Genomic DNA, 19,572 nt, shown 5'->3' on the forward strand with positions numbered 1-19,572 from the left:
AATATTAAATATGAAGAGATTTCATGCCATTAAAGAAATTAAAAAAAACAAACTCATCCTTCCATTCATCTCCCTCAACTCCACTGTCTCTCCCTCCTGGACTCCGTATTCCTATCAATGATGCCTTAGATTTTAAAGTCATCATTATAGATGGTCCTAAAAGACCAGAGGATGCTTGAATTCTCTGAGGAAGAGAGCTTTACTCTTCGTTCAGTAAAAACCAGAACATTACTGCCTGGAAAATCCTTCAAGGAGCATAAAAAATTTTAACCTGGAGAGAAGGTCTTTTGCATTCTTCTCCTACAGCACTATTCATGCAGCAACTTGAATCCTGTTTGTTAAAACTGTTATAAAAACAGTTTTGCCAGAATCATATTTTTCAGTTCTTCTCCAATGTGGTTGTTTCCTTTTTATTAGTCATATAATTATTCGGTCCATTGTCAACAGAACCGGGATTTTCTTGTAAAGCATATATTTGTAAGTTTCTGGGTAATTTGTAGTTTAGTTCTCAGTCTGTTGGGTTTTGAAAAGCATGTCAGAGAACAGCTGGTTTAGTTTGAAATGGCTTACTCTGGATGACTAAGCGTAAACCAGTGGATTACTGCACTGCAAAACTGGCCACTATGGACCAGTGGTGGGTTTTAATTTTTTTATTCTAAACTGAGGAAATGGCAAATTGTGAATTTCCATATACATAGCAGAACAAAAAAAAGCAGATTGTGCATGGAACTGCAGGTCTCTTTTAATATATAGCTAGCTTTGCTTTGTCTCAGTGATTGTGAAGATCACAAGGGTGAACTCTATTGACTCTTTTGCCAAGTTATCATAACTATATGGGGTGGGCCATGAATTCAGCCATAGTTAATCACACCACGAGTGACTCTGTAGCATGAGAAACTCATCGATTCGCATTGGTCAGTGTAACAAATGCCCAAATATTATCAGAGGATTATATTCAGCTAATTGAATAATTTCATTCTGATTCAGTTAGTTTAATAACGCCAGGGTTATTTCTTTCCTTCTTTTTTTTTTTTTTGGCTAGGCAATGGGGTTAAGTGACTTGCCTAGGGTCACACAGCTAGTAAGTATTATTCGTCTGAGGCCGGATTTGAACTCAGGTCTTCCTGAATCCAGGGCCGGTGCTATACCCACTGAGCCACCTAGCTGCCCCAGGGTTATTTCTTTTGGTTCTGACTTGTGCCAGGTCTTTGCATGTGCAACAGATTAAATGTAGCGTGGCTGCTCTTTTTTTTAGCCACTCTAACAATCAAACACCAAGTCATTTTGACTATTATAAATAAACAAATTAGCTACAAAGGACCCATGAAGGAAAACACTATCTGCATTCAAATAAAGAACTGATAGAGTTACGTATAGAATGATTTAACATATATGTATATATGTAATGTATATATACATATATGTGCATCTAATGGTAAAAAACAAAAACCAAAAAACACTACACTGTGGCTTTAGCCAAGGTGTCACGAGCAGCCATCAGCATTGTCTGTAGACAAACAGAAGATCTAAGACAATGCTAACAATATGTCAGAGGTTAGGGGTAGAGCAAGGCAGAGTTAGGGGTATTAAAAGGCCAGCCATTAAAATGAACTCCAAGATGGATTGAAAAGCCAGGTGAACAGTCGAGAGTCAGGGAAGACCATTCTAGGAAATTCTGAAAAAGAACGATGAGTTTAGGAGGGAATATAATGAGCTCAATTTTGGACATAGCAAGTTTGAGGAGCTTATAGTAAATGTAGGTATAGATGTACTTCAGAGGCTTGGCGACGCTTATTTGTAATTGACAGAGAGATGAGACTGGAAAATTACATATTTGCAAACTGATAGGATCTCCAACGGAGGCAGAATAGTGAAAGAGGGGAAGAGGGCCCAAAGTTTGCATACAAGAAAAGTGAGGCCAAGGCATGTTCAGTGAATTGCCCAAGCTTACACTGTATAGTGTGGAGCAAAGCTGAGATTCAAACTCAAGTCCTCCGACTCCAAATCCACTGCTTATAGTCTCCAGTTCTTGGGAAACGTAATCGATAAGTGTTTTGAATCGCCGTCTTGAGGCTGAGCCTTCTTGATTAGCTGCAGATTTGCCTAGTCCACGGTATTTTGCTTGCTCCAGCCAAGGTTGGAGCATGCTTCACTTCATGCTCAGCTGTCCACTCATGCCGTCCTGTCATCTGCCCTACTCCTACCTAACTTGTCTTCCTCCTCTGTAATGCCCTCATGGTAGGCATGGTAATAAAATCAATAATGCTATTGCTTTTAGAAAGGACCTGTCCATTGACTATCGCATGTATCAACTTATCATCCTTGTGACCACCCAAACCATCATTCTCTGGACTCTTGTCTCCTACCTGTATTGTCTCTACTTAGTGGAATGTATATGCTAATGGGAGCAGGGACTGCCTTTGTTTTTGTATTCATATTTCTTGCTTTCAGCACTGTCTAGCACATGGTGAATATTTAATAAATGATTTTTCATTCATTCATTCTCTCAGATGCTTTATGCTGGGACATCATGTAAGAACTTTTCCTCTCGTATTCTTTTATCTTTTCATAATCACAGAAACCTAGTTAGCCTCAGAAGACACTGCATCCCTGATCACCCCTGGGAGAACCTTCTTTCATATCCCCTCAGGAAGGGTTGTTGGTACAGTATTAACCCTGCCTCCTTCTGGATATTATCTCTCCCCTTTGTTTCCATGATGCTCTTCTTTCAGGGTTTTCCTCCTGCTTACTCCTTTACTGCTTCTGATTCTTCCTCCACCACCGAAGTCGAGGAGTGTCTCAGGATCTATTTGGAGCCCTCTTCTGCTATTTTTTCTATGCTCCCTCTGTTGGTGACTTCAGCAGTTCTCATGGGTTCAATGATCATGTCTATATTAAAAACTCCTAATTTTATGTTTTCTTCTGAAGTCCAACCTGGCTACACCAAGCATCTGCTGGACAGTACTCTCTGCGTCTCTCATAAACTCCTTAAACTCAATATATCTAAATATATTAAATATATTCCATTTTAAAGTCACCCTTTTCTTTTAAACTTTCCTGCTCCTATTAAGCCCAGCACTGTCTTTCTAGTTACCAAGGAATATTTTTTGACTCTTCCCTCTTCCTCTCCTCTCTTCCCCTCCCCTCCCTTTATTATATACAGTCAGTTGCAGGTCCTGCTATATCTACTTTTATAATATCTCTCACATCTACCTCACAAAAACATGATCATAGTTCAGGCTTTCATTACCTCATACCTGCATTATTATAATAACTCCCAAAATTGGTTTCTCTGATTCCAGTCTCATCCTTTCCCTAATCATCCTCTGCACAGCTGCCAAAATTGTCTCCTCAAGCACATATCTGATCATATTACTTCCCTGTTCAAAAATCTTCACTGGCTCCCTCTAGTGCCTAAGTTGAAACAAAGACTTTTCGGATTGCTAGTTAAAGTTTTTCACAATCTGGTCCCAGTCTGAGTTTTCAAAGTTATTTGATACTATAGTGTACTTTATGTTTCAGCCAAACTGACTTAATTTCTCTTCCCTGAAATTACCATTCCATCTCCTGCTCCCATATTTCTGTACAATCTGTCCTTTATTCCTAGAATGCACTGTATTCTTACCTTCTCTCCCAGAATCCTTAGGTTCCATCAGCAGCTAAGCTCAGGAATCTGTGCAAAGAAATTCAGGATCCTGCTTGTTAAGGCTCTCCCTCTGCTCAGTTTTCTTGTACTTATCTGTCTGATTACATGTTCCAACAGTGGAATGTAAGTTTTTGAGTCAGAGACTTAAAAAAAAAATCTTTAGGACAGTGTCTTACACACAGTAGGTGCTTAATCAGCATTTATTAAATTAAATTAAACCGAGCCAGTACTAGCATGTAGTCAGCTTATGCAGTATGGTTAGCTTAATAACAACATCAATGATAATAACAACAGTATATTGCTAGCATTTATATAATACTTTAAGATATGCAAAACACTTTTACGAGTGTTATTTAATTCGAGACAACAGCCTGGTGAGATAGATACTATTATTATTCCTATATTACAGATAATCAAACAGCAAATGGAGGTTGAATGACTTACCCACTTTTTTGAGTATTAAAGAAAATTCACTTTTTATTTAGAATGAATAAACTGCATAAAATTGTTTTTCCTCACCAAAAATAACAGTAATATTTTCCTCATTACTACTAGATAAACCACAAAATCCTAATTTGCAAGTTCTCCAGGTTAGTTTTATAGGTTTATAAGCATACATATATATACGTGTATATATATACGTATATATATATATATATGTACATATATATACATATATACGTATATATGTATATATATATGTATAGAATAAACACGAATGAGATAAGTTTTTATATTTGTGAAATTGGCTTCAAGATCATAGAACAGAGTATTTGAGGTATGCCTGTGGGAAGTTCTTGAAACAGTTACTATTTTGCTCCAACAAAGAAATGTAAACCACAACAAACCCTCATTTGTGAGGAATAACTTTTGTTCTTTCTCTTCAGTTTTAAGTGAATTCATTCATTTACATTCACTTGATGAAATCAGAATTCACACGGAGATATACATGAGATCATGATATGGGATAAACTGTTCTCCAATATATCTGTACAATTTGTCAATTGTACAACATTAAAAAAAAAACCAAACAATACCCACACAGGAGTCAGTGATCAGTAGTGAGCTTCATTTTACCAATTTTCTTCCCCATGTCTCCTTCCAATACCTATTTTTTTTTTCACAAGAACTAAGAAACTCAAAACTTGTTAGTTAGAGCCCTGGTGATAACAAATGATATGTCTAGAATGAAGTTAACCAAGATATCTCCAGAGTTTTAGCCACCAAAAGAAATCCCAAAGAAATCAAATGTAGCTTTTCTATCTTTTGGAAGGTCAGTGTTCAAAGTATTTCAGTTCATAGAATAAGTGGCTAATATATCCAAATGGAGACCTAAAGGCAAACTTGTCTTCAATGATTAAGTGGCTTATCAATATCTCAGAACTTCTTTCCCAATTCCCATTATGTAAATTCAGGGAGAAAACCTATTTTGGTCAATTTCTTTATGTATTTTCAGTTAAATTACTTGTGGGAAGAACTTCTTGGAGGTCCAATTTGCTCATGGAGAGTTTGATGTAAGTGTCCACCATCAAATTTAAGTAATGTACTTAGTTACGTCTTCCTAATTCCAGGTCCAGTGTGCCATCTAACTTAGAAGGCTAGCTAAGCCACAGGCTCTGCTTAGAGAGTGAGTTGTATTAGGTTAGCTTGACTAGAGGGAGGCATCTACTAAGAGGAGATCTGATAAAGGCCGATTGATATTGTTTGTGAAGATGGCCAGACAAGTTTGTTCTGCCATGCTCTGTATCCAATTTGGCTGTCTCTTAAAGACAGAGATGCAGCCTCAAGATGGATATTAGGTTAGGTATAAACATTTTTTTGTTGTTGTTCAGTCATTTCAGTTGTGTCTGACTCTTCGTGACACCATTTAGGGTTTCCTTGGCAAAGATGATGGGGTGGTTTGCCATTTCCTTCAGTAGATCCTTGATAAATGCTTATAGGATTTTGTATTTCCCTCCCTCCAGTAGCTTTTTATTTTTATTTTTTGGAGGCAATCAGGGTTAAGTGATTTGCTCAGGGTTATACAGTTACTGAGTATCCAAAGGCAGATTTGAACTCATATTCTCCTGATTCCAGGGCTGGTGCTCTGTGCACTGCACCACGTAGGTGGCTCCCTCCAGGGGAATTTATATGATACCTGCTAGCATCTATTTCTAAATATATTTGGTATTCCCTTCATTCATGTGACATCTTCCTATTTAAAACTCATTTTATATAAGACAGTGAGACACTGATGCTTCTTTGCCTTCTCCTTTTGCTATACAACAGGTTGTTATTCAAGGCCAAAGGTTTTCAACTGATGGAGAAGAAGAAACTATAGCAATCGATGACATATCATTCAGTGAAGGATGTCAGCCTGCCCTCAGTAAGAGCATGTTCTTTCCTACCTTATTGTATTGAACATAGTAAAGTCAACATAATGTCACCATTGATATAATTTTAGAGAGCTTTTCATTTGGGACTTAAATTTTGGTATGGCTTATTTTCACTACTCTAAAAATTTTCTCAATAGTTCAATTATTGGAGTGTGCAAAATGAAATAAAGAGCTTGAACTTTTCTAGTTAACTTGATCATTACAGTTAGTCAAACATGTAACCCAGTCTCCCTAAAGGCGTGGAGCACCATATTTCAGACTTGCATGTAATGGTTTTGCATAGCAGTGGTGTGGATTGTGGGAGGCATGTGCCTCATGATAGATTTCATGGGAAATAACATTTCATAGGGAAAAGAAAATGAATATGTCTACAAATACATACTTCTGCTTTCCTAGAGAAACAAATACATCATTCCCTTTAAAGATACAGCATTAAGGGTATAATTGGCTATTCTATTATTTACATAATATTATATCAAATAATTTAGGCTATTCAGCTAGCCATACTAGACATTTATGGGTTTAAGATCTACTTTTAGGTCTGTATTATATATAGATGGATTAATTAAAAACTACTTAATTGTGAACTTCCACATCCATTTTCCTCTCTATAGACTTCATTTTAAGGAAAAATCAATATGTTAACTTCAGAGGTGGGGGTGAAATCAATTTTATGCAACAATTAGTCAGTTTAACTTTGTATAAATATAGCAACCAGTTTGTTGATTCAACTTTTCACTTTGTAATCAGCTATTATATTGTCATTTGGGTGAAATCGAAGAAGGAGGTTTTCCTGGTCATTTACATGTTCTGTAAAAATGATTAAATGCTGCTTTTGGGAATTCTGGATTTATGCCTCAGATATGTAGTTCTTTCAAAGGCAGCTTTTTTCTTTGCTGTGAAGTTTGAAACCAAAGGCTTTCTTCATGAGCCAAGAAGATTAAAACTTAAAGTGGAAATATCATCAGATTGGCATTATTAACTATATGAAGCAAGTGTGAACTTTTGGGTGTCAGCAGATGGAGATAATTTTTCTTTTTCATCAAAGTACAGGGGAAGGATTAGATATTTCAGTGTCAAATGAATGTTGTTTAATGATACTGAACTTGGAATGGCATTTAGTTAAATTAACAATGCTTATAACCAGATCTTTATAAAAAGGTAAAAATAAATTAAGAAACTTCCTTTTCTTTCAGTTTTGAACCTGTTTTACGTAGGGAGCCCTTTATTAAACAAGGAAGTTGATGAGAAGTGTAATTCTTGCTAGCTGGAAGGAGGGCCTGGAAGATCATGGCAGGCAAGATTCCTGAGGGATAGGGGGAAACCCTGGGAACTTTTGAGCTGTGCAAAGAGAGAGGATTCTGGAGGTACCAATGTGTGTCAGTGATAAGCTGACTGAAAATGGAGGGAGCTGATACATTGTTGGTGGTTGAAACCTTGTTCGGCTAACTAATTTGATCACAGAGTTATTTGGATGAATAGAATTGGATGTTTGTATGACTGCTTGCTGCACAGCTCCTAGTACCTGGTGAAGGTTGGCATCCTCTTTTTAATACCGTGGCTTCCTTCCCACCTTACTCTTCAAAAAACAGCTGCTTGGCCAACCAGTATCAATCAAGTTTCTGTCTATTTAAAATCTTGTTTATTTCCTCTGTGTACTTTTAAAATGAATTTTTGTCTTCATATAAATGTAAGCTGATCTTTACTGCATTCTGAATAAGCATTCGCTGTAATGGAATGGATAGTTCAGGATGGGTGAAAAACAAAAGGGAACCCCCATGATCGATTGTCCTAGACTTTGTAAGCATATAGCAAAATCTCTCCATTAACACAAAGGGAGGCTTCATGTATGGAACATGCAATTGAACATGTGAACAATTGTCTCCTTAGGTACAATTCTTTTGTCACCTCATTGTCACAGTGTCTATTCCTTTTTCCTCTTTTATCACTCAATTTTTATCCTCTCTTGCTAGTCAGAGTGTGCTCTAAACTATCTTCTTCTCTGTCTTTTATATCATTTCCTTCTTATCTGCTAACTAAATAGCAAAATATGCAGAACACATTTGCTTCCATGCTAGGTATCGCCTGTCTTTTTTCTTTATCACAACACCATTTTTGTATCTCTCTTTTGTTGTTAAGTCTGGAGTCATCATTCTGCTTTCTGTGATCTCTGTCGATAAATATGTAGGATAATGACTTTGTGAGGTCACAGAATCCATCTTTTCTTTGATTAGCCTCTTTATTCAAGCACATAAGAAGATAGTGAGCACTCAGTTAATTTTGACTTTTTCCAACTGATAATTATTTTTTGAAGGTGTAGTGAATTTATGTGGGTTAAATTAGATCCAAGTTTCTGAAAATCGAACTGGGAAGGATATTCTACATTTATTGGATTGCTCTGGAAGAACATAGGGAATGTGTTACATCTAAATTATAAAATTTACTTTAAATAGAATGTCACAGTCATGTTATGGCCAGCCATAGTATAGGATAAGAATATGCCACAGGCTAGAAAGCCTGACTGACAAGACATGTTTTGAGAGTGTTGGTGGTTTTTGAATGTTTTTCCATTATAGATTAATATTCTCATAAATATAAATATGGAAGTAAAGAGAATTTCATGCTCAATAAAATGATAAAAATTTATATATTTTGATTGAGATGGAATGAAATTTAAAAAAGAAATATTAACTGTTTATTGACTTTGCATTCCTTTCTAGTCTTTTAAGTTTGTGTGCCTTTAAACACTTGCTCAGAATGCAATAAAAATCAGCTTGTGTTTATAAGAAGACAAAAATTCATTTTAAAAATACAGGCAGAAAATGAACAAGGTTTTCAAAATACAGAAACTTGATTGATACTAGCTGGTCATGCAGTTATTGAGGATTAGAGGGTAGAAAGGAGGCCAAGATATGAAGAAGAGAACGCATTCACTTTTGTTCTTTTTTGGTTGCTATTGCAAATGAAATAGTTATGGACACTTATTGGAGATGATAATCTTTATTTCCTCGTAATCATATCCCTAAAACACATTCCATGAGAAGGATTGCAGGTGAAAGGATATGATCAGCTTTTTATTACTTATTTTATATTGCTAGATTGCTTTTCAATGGAATAGGCTATATTTTCCTTGAAGACCTATGAACATTGAATTTTAACCTTTTCCATTGTTTCCCCAAATTTAACAGATTTTGATTAGTATTTATCTGATAATTAGAGTGTTCATCAACTTTAGAGCTGAAGGGGGCTTTCAAGATCCATGCCTTTCATTTTCCAAATGAAGGAATAGAAGTTTGTAGACAATGATTTAGTGATTTACTGAAGGTCACACATATGGTAAGGTCAGGAAATAGCAGAGCCAGGTCTTCTGACTTTAACTTCATTTCTTTTCCCAGTATGCCACAGCTACATTTTTAAAGGAGTCACTTGTCTTTGTAAATACAGGTGTGTGTTTCCTCATTGTAATATTGTCTGATTATGCCATTTGAGCATTTTTCCATTATGGAGTGGGTATTCCTCAGAATCTTAAAAAACAAGTTCCATGTAGTATGATGCCAGATTTTATCAGATGTATTTGACATAGATATTTTCCTAATGTATTTATTTGCCTTTTATTTTGTAAATAATTTTCATTATAAAAATGATTTTATTTTCATATTTTATAATTTGTCCATTTTTCTTCAATAATTTCCTCCCATTTGTTTGATGGATACAATGTTTTCTTTTCTCCATAAATGAATAATATTTTATTTGTTTTGTAGTTTTATCCTTTTAGACCATGATATTAGGTATAGTTCTAAATATTATTATTTTGCCATAATGCTATAAAATAAATTCTCAACATTTTTATTGAATAATTATTTTTGTCTCAATAAGTTTTTTCTGTTTTTGTTGTTGTCGTTGTTGTGAACTTAATAAATACCAAATAAAATAAGCATTTCCATATGTACTATGGAAGAGGAGAGGGTTATACATTAAACTATGCATCTCTATTATGCAGGGCTTGCTTTTCTTTTTAAGCAAATAATAAATTGAACACGTATTTTCTTCTTAAAAATCACAGTCTTTTAATGTTTTCGGGACAATCTACATTATCTCTTGTTTTTGTTTTTAATATTTTATTTTTTCCGATTACATATAAAAACAATTTTAACATTAACTTTTTAAAAAAAATTGATCTACAAATTCCATCCTTCCCTTTCTGTTCTCACTCTATCCTGAGATGGCAAGGAATTCGATCTAGGTTATACATGTGAGGTCACGCAAAGCACATTTTTCCATACTAGTCATGTTGTAAAAGAAAACATAGACAGAAAAAAACTAGTAAAAATAAATAAAAAAATAACATGTTTCAATCTGCCTTCACACTGCATCAGCTCTTTCTCTGGAGATGGATAGCATTTTTCATCATAAGTCCTTCAGAATTATCTTGGATGTATTGCTGAGGATAGCTTAGTCATTCACTGCTGATCATTGTCTGATATTGCTGTTACTATGTACGTTCTCCTCGTTCTCCTCACTTCATTCTGCATCAGTTCATGTAAGTCTTTCCAGTTTTGTGAGAGCATCCTGCTTCTCACTTCTTATAGCACAATAATATTCCATTACAATCTTATACCACAACTTGTTCAGCCATTCCTTAATTGAGGGGCATTCCTGGTATTTGCAATGCTTTGCTATCACAAAAAAGCTGCTATAAATATTTTTGTAGATGTAGGTTCTTTCCCCTTTTTTATGATCTCTTTGCAATACAGATTTAGTAGTGGTATTGCTGGGTCAAAGGGTATACCCAGTTTTATAGACCTTGAAGCATAGTTTCAAATTGTTCTCAGAATTGTTGGATTAGTTCACAAGTCCACCAACAGTACATTAGTGTCTAAATTTTCCTACATCCTTTCCAACATTTTTCATTTTCCTTTTCTGTCATATTAGGCAATCTGATAGATGCAAGGTGATACCTCAGAATCTTTTTAATTTGCATTTGTCTGATCGATAGTGATTTTAGAGCATTTTTTTTCCATATGATATAGATAGCTTTAACTTTATCTGAAAACCATCCCTTCATATCCTTTGGCTGTTTCTAAATGTTGTCAGTTTGACTCAGTTTTTTATATATTTGAGAAATGAGACCTTTATCAGAGAAAGTTGCTGTAAAAATTTCCCATTTTCTGCTTTCCTTCTAATTTTGGCTGCATTGGTTTTATTTGTGCAAAATAAACCCCCTTATTTAATTTAATGCAATAAAAAAAGATCCATTTTACATCTTGTAATGTTCTTTATCTCTTGTTTGGTTATAAATTCTACCCCTTATCCATATATTTGACAGGCAAGCTATTCCACGCTCCCCTATTTTGCTTATGGTGTCACCCTTTATTTCTAAACCATGTGCCCATTTTTATTTTATCTTGGTATATGGTGAGATGTTGGTCTTTACCTAGTTTCTGCTAAACTGCTTTCCAGTTTTCCCACCAGTTTTTGTCAAATAGTGAGTTCTTGTCTCAAAAGTTGAGATCTTTGTAATTATCAAACACTAGATTATTATGGTTATTATGTACTGTCTAATGCATACCCAATCTATTCCACTGATTCACCACCCTATCTCTTAGGACTAGATTGTTTTGATGATTACAACTTTGTCATACAGTTTGAGGTATGGAATTGATAGGCCACCTTGTTCCCATTTTTTCCCCCATTAAATCCTTTGATATTCTTGACCTTTTTCTCTTCCAGATAAATTGTATTATTTTTTCTAGCTCCATAAAATATTTTTTTGGTAGTTTGATTAGTATGGCAGTGAATAAGTAAATTATTTTAGGTAGATTTATCATTTTTATTATATTGGCTCTACCTACCCATGAGCAGTTAATATTTTTTCAGTTGTTTAGATCTTACTTTGCTTGTGTGAAAAGTGATTTGTAATTGTATTCGTATAGTTCCTGGGTTTGTCTTAGCAGGTAAACTCCCAAATATTTTGTATTTTCTACAGTTATTTTCAATGGAATTTCTCCTATCTCTTACTGCTAGACTGTTGATAATACACACACACACACAAACACACACACACACACAATGAAAAGAGGAGAAATCCTCAGCATTAGGATTTGGCAAATCCTAATTGACCAATTAGGCTGCATGCCATAAATTTTGGTATTTTATTTCAATGTTGTTTCTCTTTAATGAAATTTTTGATTTTTTTTCTGATTTGTTCTTGAGCAACTCATTCTTTAGGATTAGATTATTTAGTTACCAATTAATTTTTAATCTATCTTTCCATGGCCTTTTACTGAATGTAATTTTTATTGTATTATGGCCTGAAAAGGATGCATTAAATATTTCTGCTTTTCTTCATTGGCTTGTGAGATTGTTCTATCCCAATACCTGATTACTTTTTGTGTAGGTTCCATGTATAGCTGAGAAAAAGGCGTATTACTTTCTAATGCCATTCAATTTCCCCCAAGGTTTGTCATATCTTAAGTTTTCTAAAATTCTATTCATTTCTTTAACTTTTTTTCTTGTTTAGTTTTTGGTTAGATTTCCCTGGTTCTGAGAGGGGAAATTCAAGGTCCCCCACTAGTATACTTTTGCTATTTCCTTTAAAAATTTGGATACTACACCACCAATGCATATATGGTGTTCTCTTCATTCTGCCTAATTTTATCAATGTCCTTAATTCTGTAGACCTTCCACCATCTGTCGTTTTCACGAGTCTGATGGGATCATACAAACCACAAGTGGCATAACTGTAACTTGAATAAGGCCCCTCATGCTCAGTTTAGTGCTCTTTCCACGTCACTCCCTGTTGCCTCTCTGTTACTAAAATGTTAATAGCTAACCTTTGGGTTGCAGTTTACAATTCATGTAGTTCTTTCTATACTTTGTATAGAACAAACTTGTTTTGTGGGAAGGGAAAATACCATATTGTCATTTGACTTCAATTGACCTGTGAGTACACATAATATGCCTAACAGCAAATGCTTAATATTCCAAGGGTCTGAAGACACTATCTCTAGAATGATTAAAGTTGAGAGTGGAGAAAGTAGATAAATGTATTTCCTTCCTTCTCCACATCAGAGGGACCATATTGAGGTGAAGTTGAAGATTACTAATGCTTGACTATATTTCTTTTTGTTAATTATTTTTTTATTCTGCACTAAACAAACATTAAATAGAATGGGGATTTGTAGATACATAGCAGAAGAGAAAGGTGGCACTGTGGAACACTTAGAGCTTGGTCAGACATCTAAGACTCCATGGTCATCTACTGTATCCTGAACCATCACCATTCATCTTTCCTTTTTTGGCTTTCCACTGTACTCTGATGTCTCTGGAAGAGAGAGTGAGGCAGATGACTTCACCCAACTCTGCCTGACTTAAATTCAATTTATGTATGAATCAAAAGACATCACCCATACTATTTTACCATTTTTACCTATCACAAAGTTCTGTAGTAACAGACAATTGATGAAGTAACAAGTGCAGATATGTTGGAAGCTTTAGTCAGAACCCTTCATACAAGTATCCCAGGCCATAGGATCTTCTTCTGACTGAATGGAAGCAACAGTGGGATCCGAAGCCCTGGGGTGTCTGAACATGATTTGTTTTTTTTCCAAGGACCATTTTGCTCACCTCCTGGTGTGAGGAAGGGTCTAGAAAAGTTGCCCCCAAAATTGTCTGCTTCACCCATCCCTAGTTTGCTTACTGCAGCAGGTGGGGATCCCACCCTGTAGTCAAAATACAAAAATGTAAAAAAAAACTTTTGTAAAGATGATTCCACTGAACATTGGTACACGGAATGTGTACATGCTTATGGCAACACAAAATCCAGTAGACCTGAAAGATGAACAGCTCTTGTTAAAAGAAAATTCAGCAGATATCACATCCAAGTAGCAGCCCTTAATGAAACAAAGCTGTCAAATGAAGGCTAGCTTTCCAAAGGCAGAGCTGGATACTTGTTTTTCTATAGTGACTGCAGTGAATCGGAATGCTGTGTAAGTTTTGCAATCAAAACTGATCTAGTCAACAAGCTCGTATGCCTTACCAATAGATTCATGATCATGCTGTTGCTACTTAAAGGAAAGCATCAGGCCACCATCATCAGTGTGTATGCTCACGCTATGATGAACCCTGATGAGGTCAAAAAAAGAGGACAAGTTTAGCATTCTGGGTGACTTTAGTGCAGAGTAGGAATAGACTGTCAGACATGGCAAGGAATCATTGGGAGGAATGGAGTTAGAAACAACAACAGCAATAGTCACTTACTACTGAAGACGTGCAAATCATGAGCTTTTCATCATCAACACTCTTCCATTTACCTAAACACAACAAAACTTCATGGATGCACCCTCGCAGCAAACATTGGCATTTAATAGACTAACTATGTCATTGTAAGGAGAAGAGACCGACAGAATGGGAGAGTGACAAAGGTGATATGTGCGACAGAGTGCTGGACTAATCACAGACTTTTCCTCTTCAAGCTAAATTTTCAAAACAAAACATAAATATTCAAAACAAAAGCCAGTTGCTTCAAGACAAAATGACTACCATAAGACTTAACATCAACAGATAGAATACTTCTCTGAGTGGGGGCTGTTCATTGCTAACTCGAAGCAAACACTGACACACGGTTAGCAACAGTAGAGCAGAAAAGGATTGGACAGCTTTCAGAGATCTGGTGTACAGCACTGCATTTACTTGTCTGTGCCAGAACATTCACAAACATCAAGATTGGTTTGACGAAAATGATGGGGAAATTCAGAAGCTGCTTAATGAAAAACAAGAAACCCACAGGGTTTACTAGCAGGATGGTCCATCTGTCTCAAAGAAGGCAGTGTTTCACTTCTTCAAAAGTAGAGTACAAGCAAAGCTTAGAGAGATGCAGAATTCTTGGCTTAATAAGAAGGCAGATGAAATTCAGTTTTATACTGAGAGTAACAATCCAAAATACTTTTATGATGTCCCGAAGGCTATTTATGGGCCAAAGACCCATGGTGCGTCTCAATTACTTAGTGTAATGGAGCCGCATTGATTAGTGATGTGGACATGATCCTGGAGGGATGGGCTGAACACTTCCATAATCAATCAATGCTGAAGCCATTGACCATATATCTCAGATTGAAGTCAATCCCTCTTTAGCTGAATTTCCAACTGAAGAAGAGGTTTTGAATGGCATTGGGCTCCTCTCATGTGGCTGATTTTATTCTGGCTGAGATTTACAAGGCAGAGGGTCCACTCCTCATTCAAAAGCTGACAGAAATATTCCAGGTTAAACAACAAGAGGAGGTAGTCCCCCAGGAGTTCAAGAATTCTTCCATTGTCTGTCTCTATAAAGGTAAAAGAAACATTGGCCTGTGACAATCACAGAGAGATCTCTCTCAGTAATTGCTGACAAGATTCTTGCCAGAGTCCCCCTTAATAGGCTGATCCTTCACCTGGAATATAGTCATTTACCTACAAGTCAGCAGGGCTTCAGAAAGGGTTGAGAAATAGTTGATATGGTATTTGCCACCCAACAATTCCAGGAAAAATGCCAGGAAGAGAATGGAGGTCTGTATACAACATTCATCCATCTGACCAAGACCTTTGATACTGTCAGTTATGAGGACTTGTGGAAAATTATGTCAAAATTTGATTGTACAGAGGAGTTCATCAGCATTGTACATGGCATGCTTGCATAGGTTTTGGATAATGGACGATGCTCCTGCACCAACGGATTGAAGCAAGACTGTGTGTTTGTTCCCATGCTTTTAATGTGATTAAAAAAAAATATGGTATTTTATTTCTCCCCCAGTTATATGTAAAAACAATTTTAAACATTAGTTTTTAAAACTTTGAGTTCCAAATTCTCTCCCTTCCTCCCTTTCCACCCTCCCCACCCTCCCCGCCATTGAGAAGGCAAGCAATTCGATATAGGTTATACTTGTGTAGTCAGTCATGCAAAACGCTTCCATAATGGCCATGTTATGGAGACTAACTATATTTCCCTCCATCCTGTCCCCTCATTTATTCCATTCTCTCTTTTCACCCTATCCCTTCTCAAAAGTGTTTGCTTCTCATTACCCCCTCCCCCACTCTGCCCTCCATTCTATTACCTACCCCTCCCTTCTCCTCTCTCCTTCTCCTTTACTTTCGTGTAGGATAGATTTATATACCCAACTGAGTGTGTATGTTATTCCCTCTTTAATCCAATTCTGATGTGAATAAAGTTCACTCATTTCCTCTTACCTCCCTCCTCTTCCCCTCCATTGTGAAAGCTTTTTCGTGCCTTTTTTATGAGATAATTTACCCCATTCTACTGCTCCTATTCTCTTTCTCTCAACACATTCCTCTTTTAATTTATTTTTTAGATGCTGTCCCTTCATAGTTAATTCAAACCTGTGCCTTCTGTCTATATATACTCCTTCTAATTATCCTAATAATGAGAAAGGTCTTATGAGTTACAAATATCATTTTTCCATGTAGGAATGTAAACAGTTTAACTTTAATAAGTCCCTTATGATTTCTCTTTCCTGTTTATCTTTTCGTGCTTCTCTTGAGTCTTACATTTGAAAGTCAAATTTTCTATCTAGCTCTGGTTTTTTCTCAAGAACGCATTAAATTCCTCTATGTCATTGAATGTCAATTTTCCCCCTCATGGATTAAACTCAGTTTTGCTGGGTAGGTGAGATTTGGTTTTAATCCTAGCTCCTTTGACCTCTAGAATATCTTTCTAAGCTCTCTGATCCTTTAATGTAGAATCTGCTAAATCTTGTGCTATCCTGATAGTAGTTCCACAATGCTTGAATTCTTTCTTTCTGGCTGCTTGCAATATTTTCTTCTTGATCTGGGAAATCTGAAATTTGCCTGTAATACTCCTAGGAGTTTTCCTTTTAGGATAGCTTTCATTTTATGTTTTACCCTCTGGTTCTGGAATATCAAAGCAGTTTTTCTTGATAATTTCTTGAAAGATGATATCTAGCTCTTTTTTTTTATCATGGCTTTCAGGTAGTCCAATACTTTTAAAATTACCTCTCCTGGATCTATTTTCCAGGTCAGTTGTTTTTCCAATGAGATATTTCACATTATCTTTTAATTTTTTCACCCTTCTGGCTTTTTTTTATAATTTCTTGATTTATCCTTGAGTCATTAATTAGCTTCTATTTTCTCCATTCTAATTTTTAAGAAATTATTTTCTTCATTGAGCTTGTGGACCTCCTTTTCCATTTGTCCAGTTCTGCTTTTTAAGGCATTCTTCTCATTGGCTTTTTGCATTTGTTTTGCCATTTGGTCTAGTCTATTTTTTAAAGTGTTATTTTCTTCATTATATTTTTGGGTCTCCTTTAGCAAGATGTTGACTTGTTTTTCATGATTTTCTTGCATCACTCTTATTTATCTTTCCAATTTTTCCTTTGCTTTTCTTACTTGATTTTCAAAATCCTTTTTGATCTCGTCCATGGCCTGAGACCAATTCATATATTTCTTGGAGGCTTTGGATGTAGGGGATTTGACTTGGTTGTCTTCTGGTTCTTCTGAGTTTATGTTTTGATCTTCCTTGTTACCAAAGTTTCTATAGTCGGAGTTTTTCCCCCCATTGTTCATTCATTTTTCCAGCCTATTACTTCACTTTTTAACTCTTTGTTAAGGTAGGGCTCTGCTTCCAGCACGGAGGGCACGCTGTCCCAAGCTTCAAGGGTTTTGTGTAGCTGTTTTCACAGATACTTGTAGGACTTTGAAGTTTTCAGTTCTTTCAAGGTGGTATGATCTAAGGAGAGGTGTTTACTCCTCTCCTAGACTGTGCTCTGGTCTGTGAGTGACCACAAGCATACTTTTCTGCCCTGGAACTGTGAAGACCAGGATCCCTTCTCCACTGCTGCCACAAGCCCTGCTCCGTTAGCGCTCCTCCTCGCCCCAGAACTGCCACCAGGACTGAGATCCAGGTCCAAGTATGGACAAAGTAGCAGAGTCCTGCCTCAGTGCTAGCAAAGAGACTCCTGTAATGTCCTTCTGACCAGTTGTTTGATCCACTTACAGTCTGTGGGCTGAGAGCCCCAGAAGCAGCCACTGCCACTGCCACTGCCGATTCAGTCACTCCCAAGGCCTGTTCCTGGTTTGCTGGAACTGGGGATGTGTTTGTGTGGCCTGCGCTGGACTGTGTTCCTCTCTCACCCAGATTCGACAGACCTTTCCTGCTGAACTTCTAGGTTGTCTTGGGCTAGAAATTTGTTTCACTCTGTCTTTTTGTGGCTTTCACTGCTCTAGAATTTATTTAGAGTCATTTTTAAAAGTATTTGGAGGGGTTTGGGGAAAGCTTAGGCAAGTCCCTGCCTTTACTCTGTCATCTTGGCTCTGCCTTCCTAGCATGATGTTTTAATCAATGTTGTCAGACACTTTCAAGGAGGATGAAAATGGCATCAAGGTCAGCTACTACACTGATGGTAAAATATTTACCTTGAAAAGGCTATAAGTCAAGACTAAAGTGGAGGGAGAGTTGGTACATGATTTTTGTTCTCAGATAATTGTGCACTCAATGCAGCTTCTGAAGCTGAGGCCTAACAATTAACACCATAAAACATAGGTTCTCCACCAGCCAGCACCATACCATCCATACATGGAACCATCAGTTACCACAAATGGAGCAATTTCAACTACTATGGAAAAGTTCACTTACCCTGGCAGTATACATTCCAGGGATGTACGCATAGAAGGCGAGGTTGACACATCCATCGCCAGAGCTAGCTTAGTGTTTGGGAGGCTCTGAAGGAAAGTGCAAGAGAGAAGAAGTTTTAGACTGCCTACCAAACTGAAGTTCTGCAGAGCTGTTATATTGACATCATTGTTGTATGCTTGTGAAACCTGGACAGTATACCAGTGCGATCCCAGCAAACTGAATCGCTTCCATCTGAATTGCCTCAGGAAGATTCTGAAGATCACCTGGCAGGATAAGACACCAGATACTGAGGTCCTTTCTTGAGCTAAACTTCCAAGCATTCAGACTTTACTACAGAGAGTGCAATTCTAATGGGCTGGCCATGTTTTTTGAATGCTAAACTTATGTTTGCCTAAAAGACGATTTCCTGGAGAGCTCATATAAGGCAAGCATTCATATGGAGGCCAGAGGAAGAGGTACAAGGACACTTGCAAGGTCTCTCTGAAGAACTCTGGAATCAATTATGCGACATGGCAGACGCTGGCTCTGTGCTCTGAGTGAAGCATAATTGTAGTAGTTCAAAAGAAATATGGGATGCACAAATTAAAGACATCCCCACTCCATATGTTCATATGGACTATTTGTGCCTGGCCTGTGGTAAAGCCTTTCAAGCTTGTCTTAGTCTGATCTGCCATAGTAGGACAAACTGTACCTTGCCATTCTGGTCTTCTTCGAGAACAAAGGATGACAATACAAGTAGAAGAGAAAAATCAGAGATTGTACATGCAATTCTAGGTCTCATGTATAGTTTGCTTTTCTTTTTGAGCATGTATTATGATCAGCTTTTAAAGCTGCTTTGCTTGTCAGGTCTTCTTTTTAGCCTTTCCTCCTGTTATTTCTTTCCATTTTTTTTTTTAAAAAGATGTACT

At 36.7% G+C, this 19,572-nt stretch overlaps 1 protein-coding gene across 1 annotated transcript in view; it reads left to right on the forward strand.

Annotated features, from left to right (window-relative positions):
• MALRD1 (MAM and LDL receptor class A domain containing 1) overlaps window positions 1–19,572 on the forward strand; it is an 844,925-nt gene that overhangs the window by 39,122 nt on the left and 786,231 nt on the right. Inside the window, 1 exon segment of the mRNA XM_020966909.2 lies at window positions 5,915–6,017. Coding sequence (XP_020822568.2) covers window positions 5,915–6,017 — 103 coding nt within the window.

The sequence above is a fragment of the Phascolarctos cinereus genome, unplaced genomic scaffold, assembly GCF_003287225.1.
Source record: "Phascolarctos cinereus isolate Bilbo 61053 unplaced genomic scaffold, phaCin_HiC Scaffold_1;HRSCAF=81, whole genome shotgun sequence".
In the NCBI taxonomy this organism is placed as follows: Eukaryota; Metazoa; Chordata; class Mammalia; order Diprotodontia; family Phascolarctidae; genus Phascolarctos; species Phascolarctos cinereus.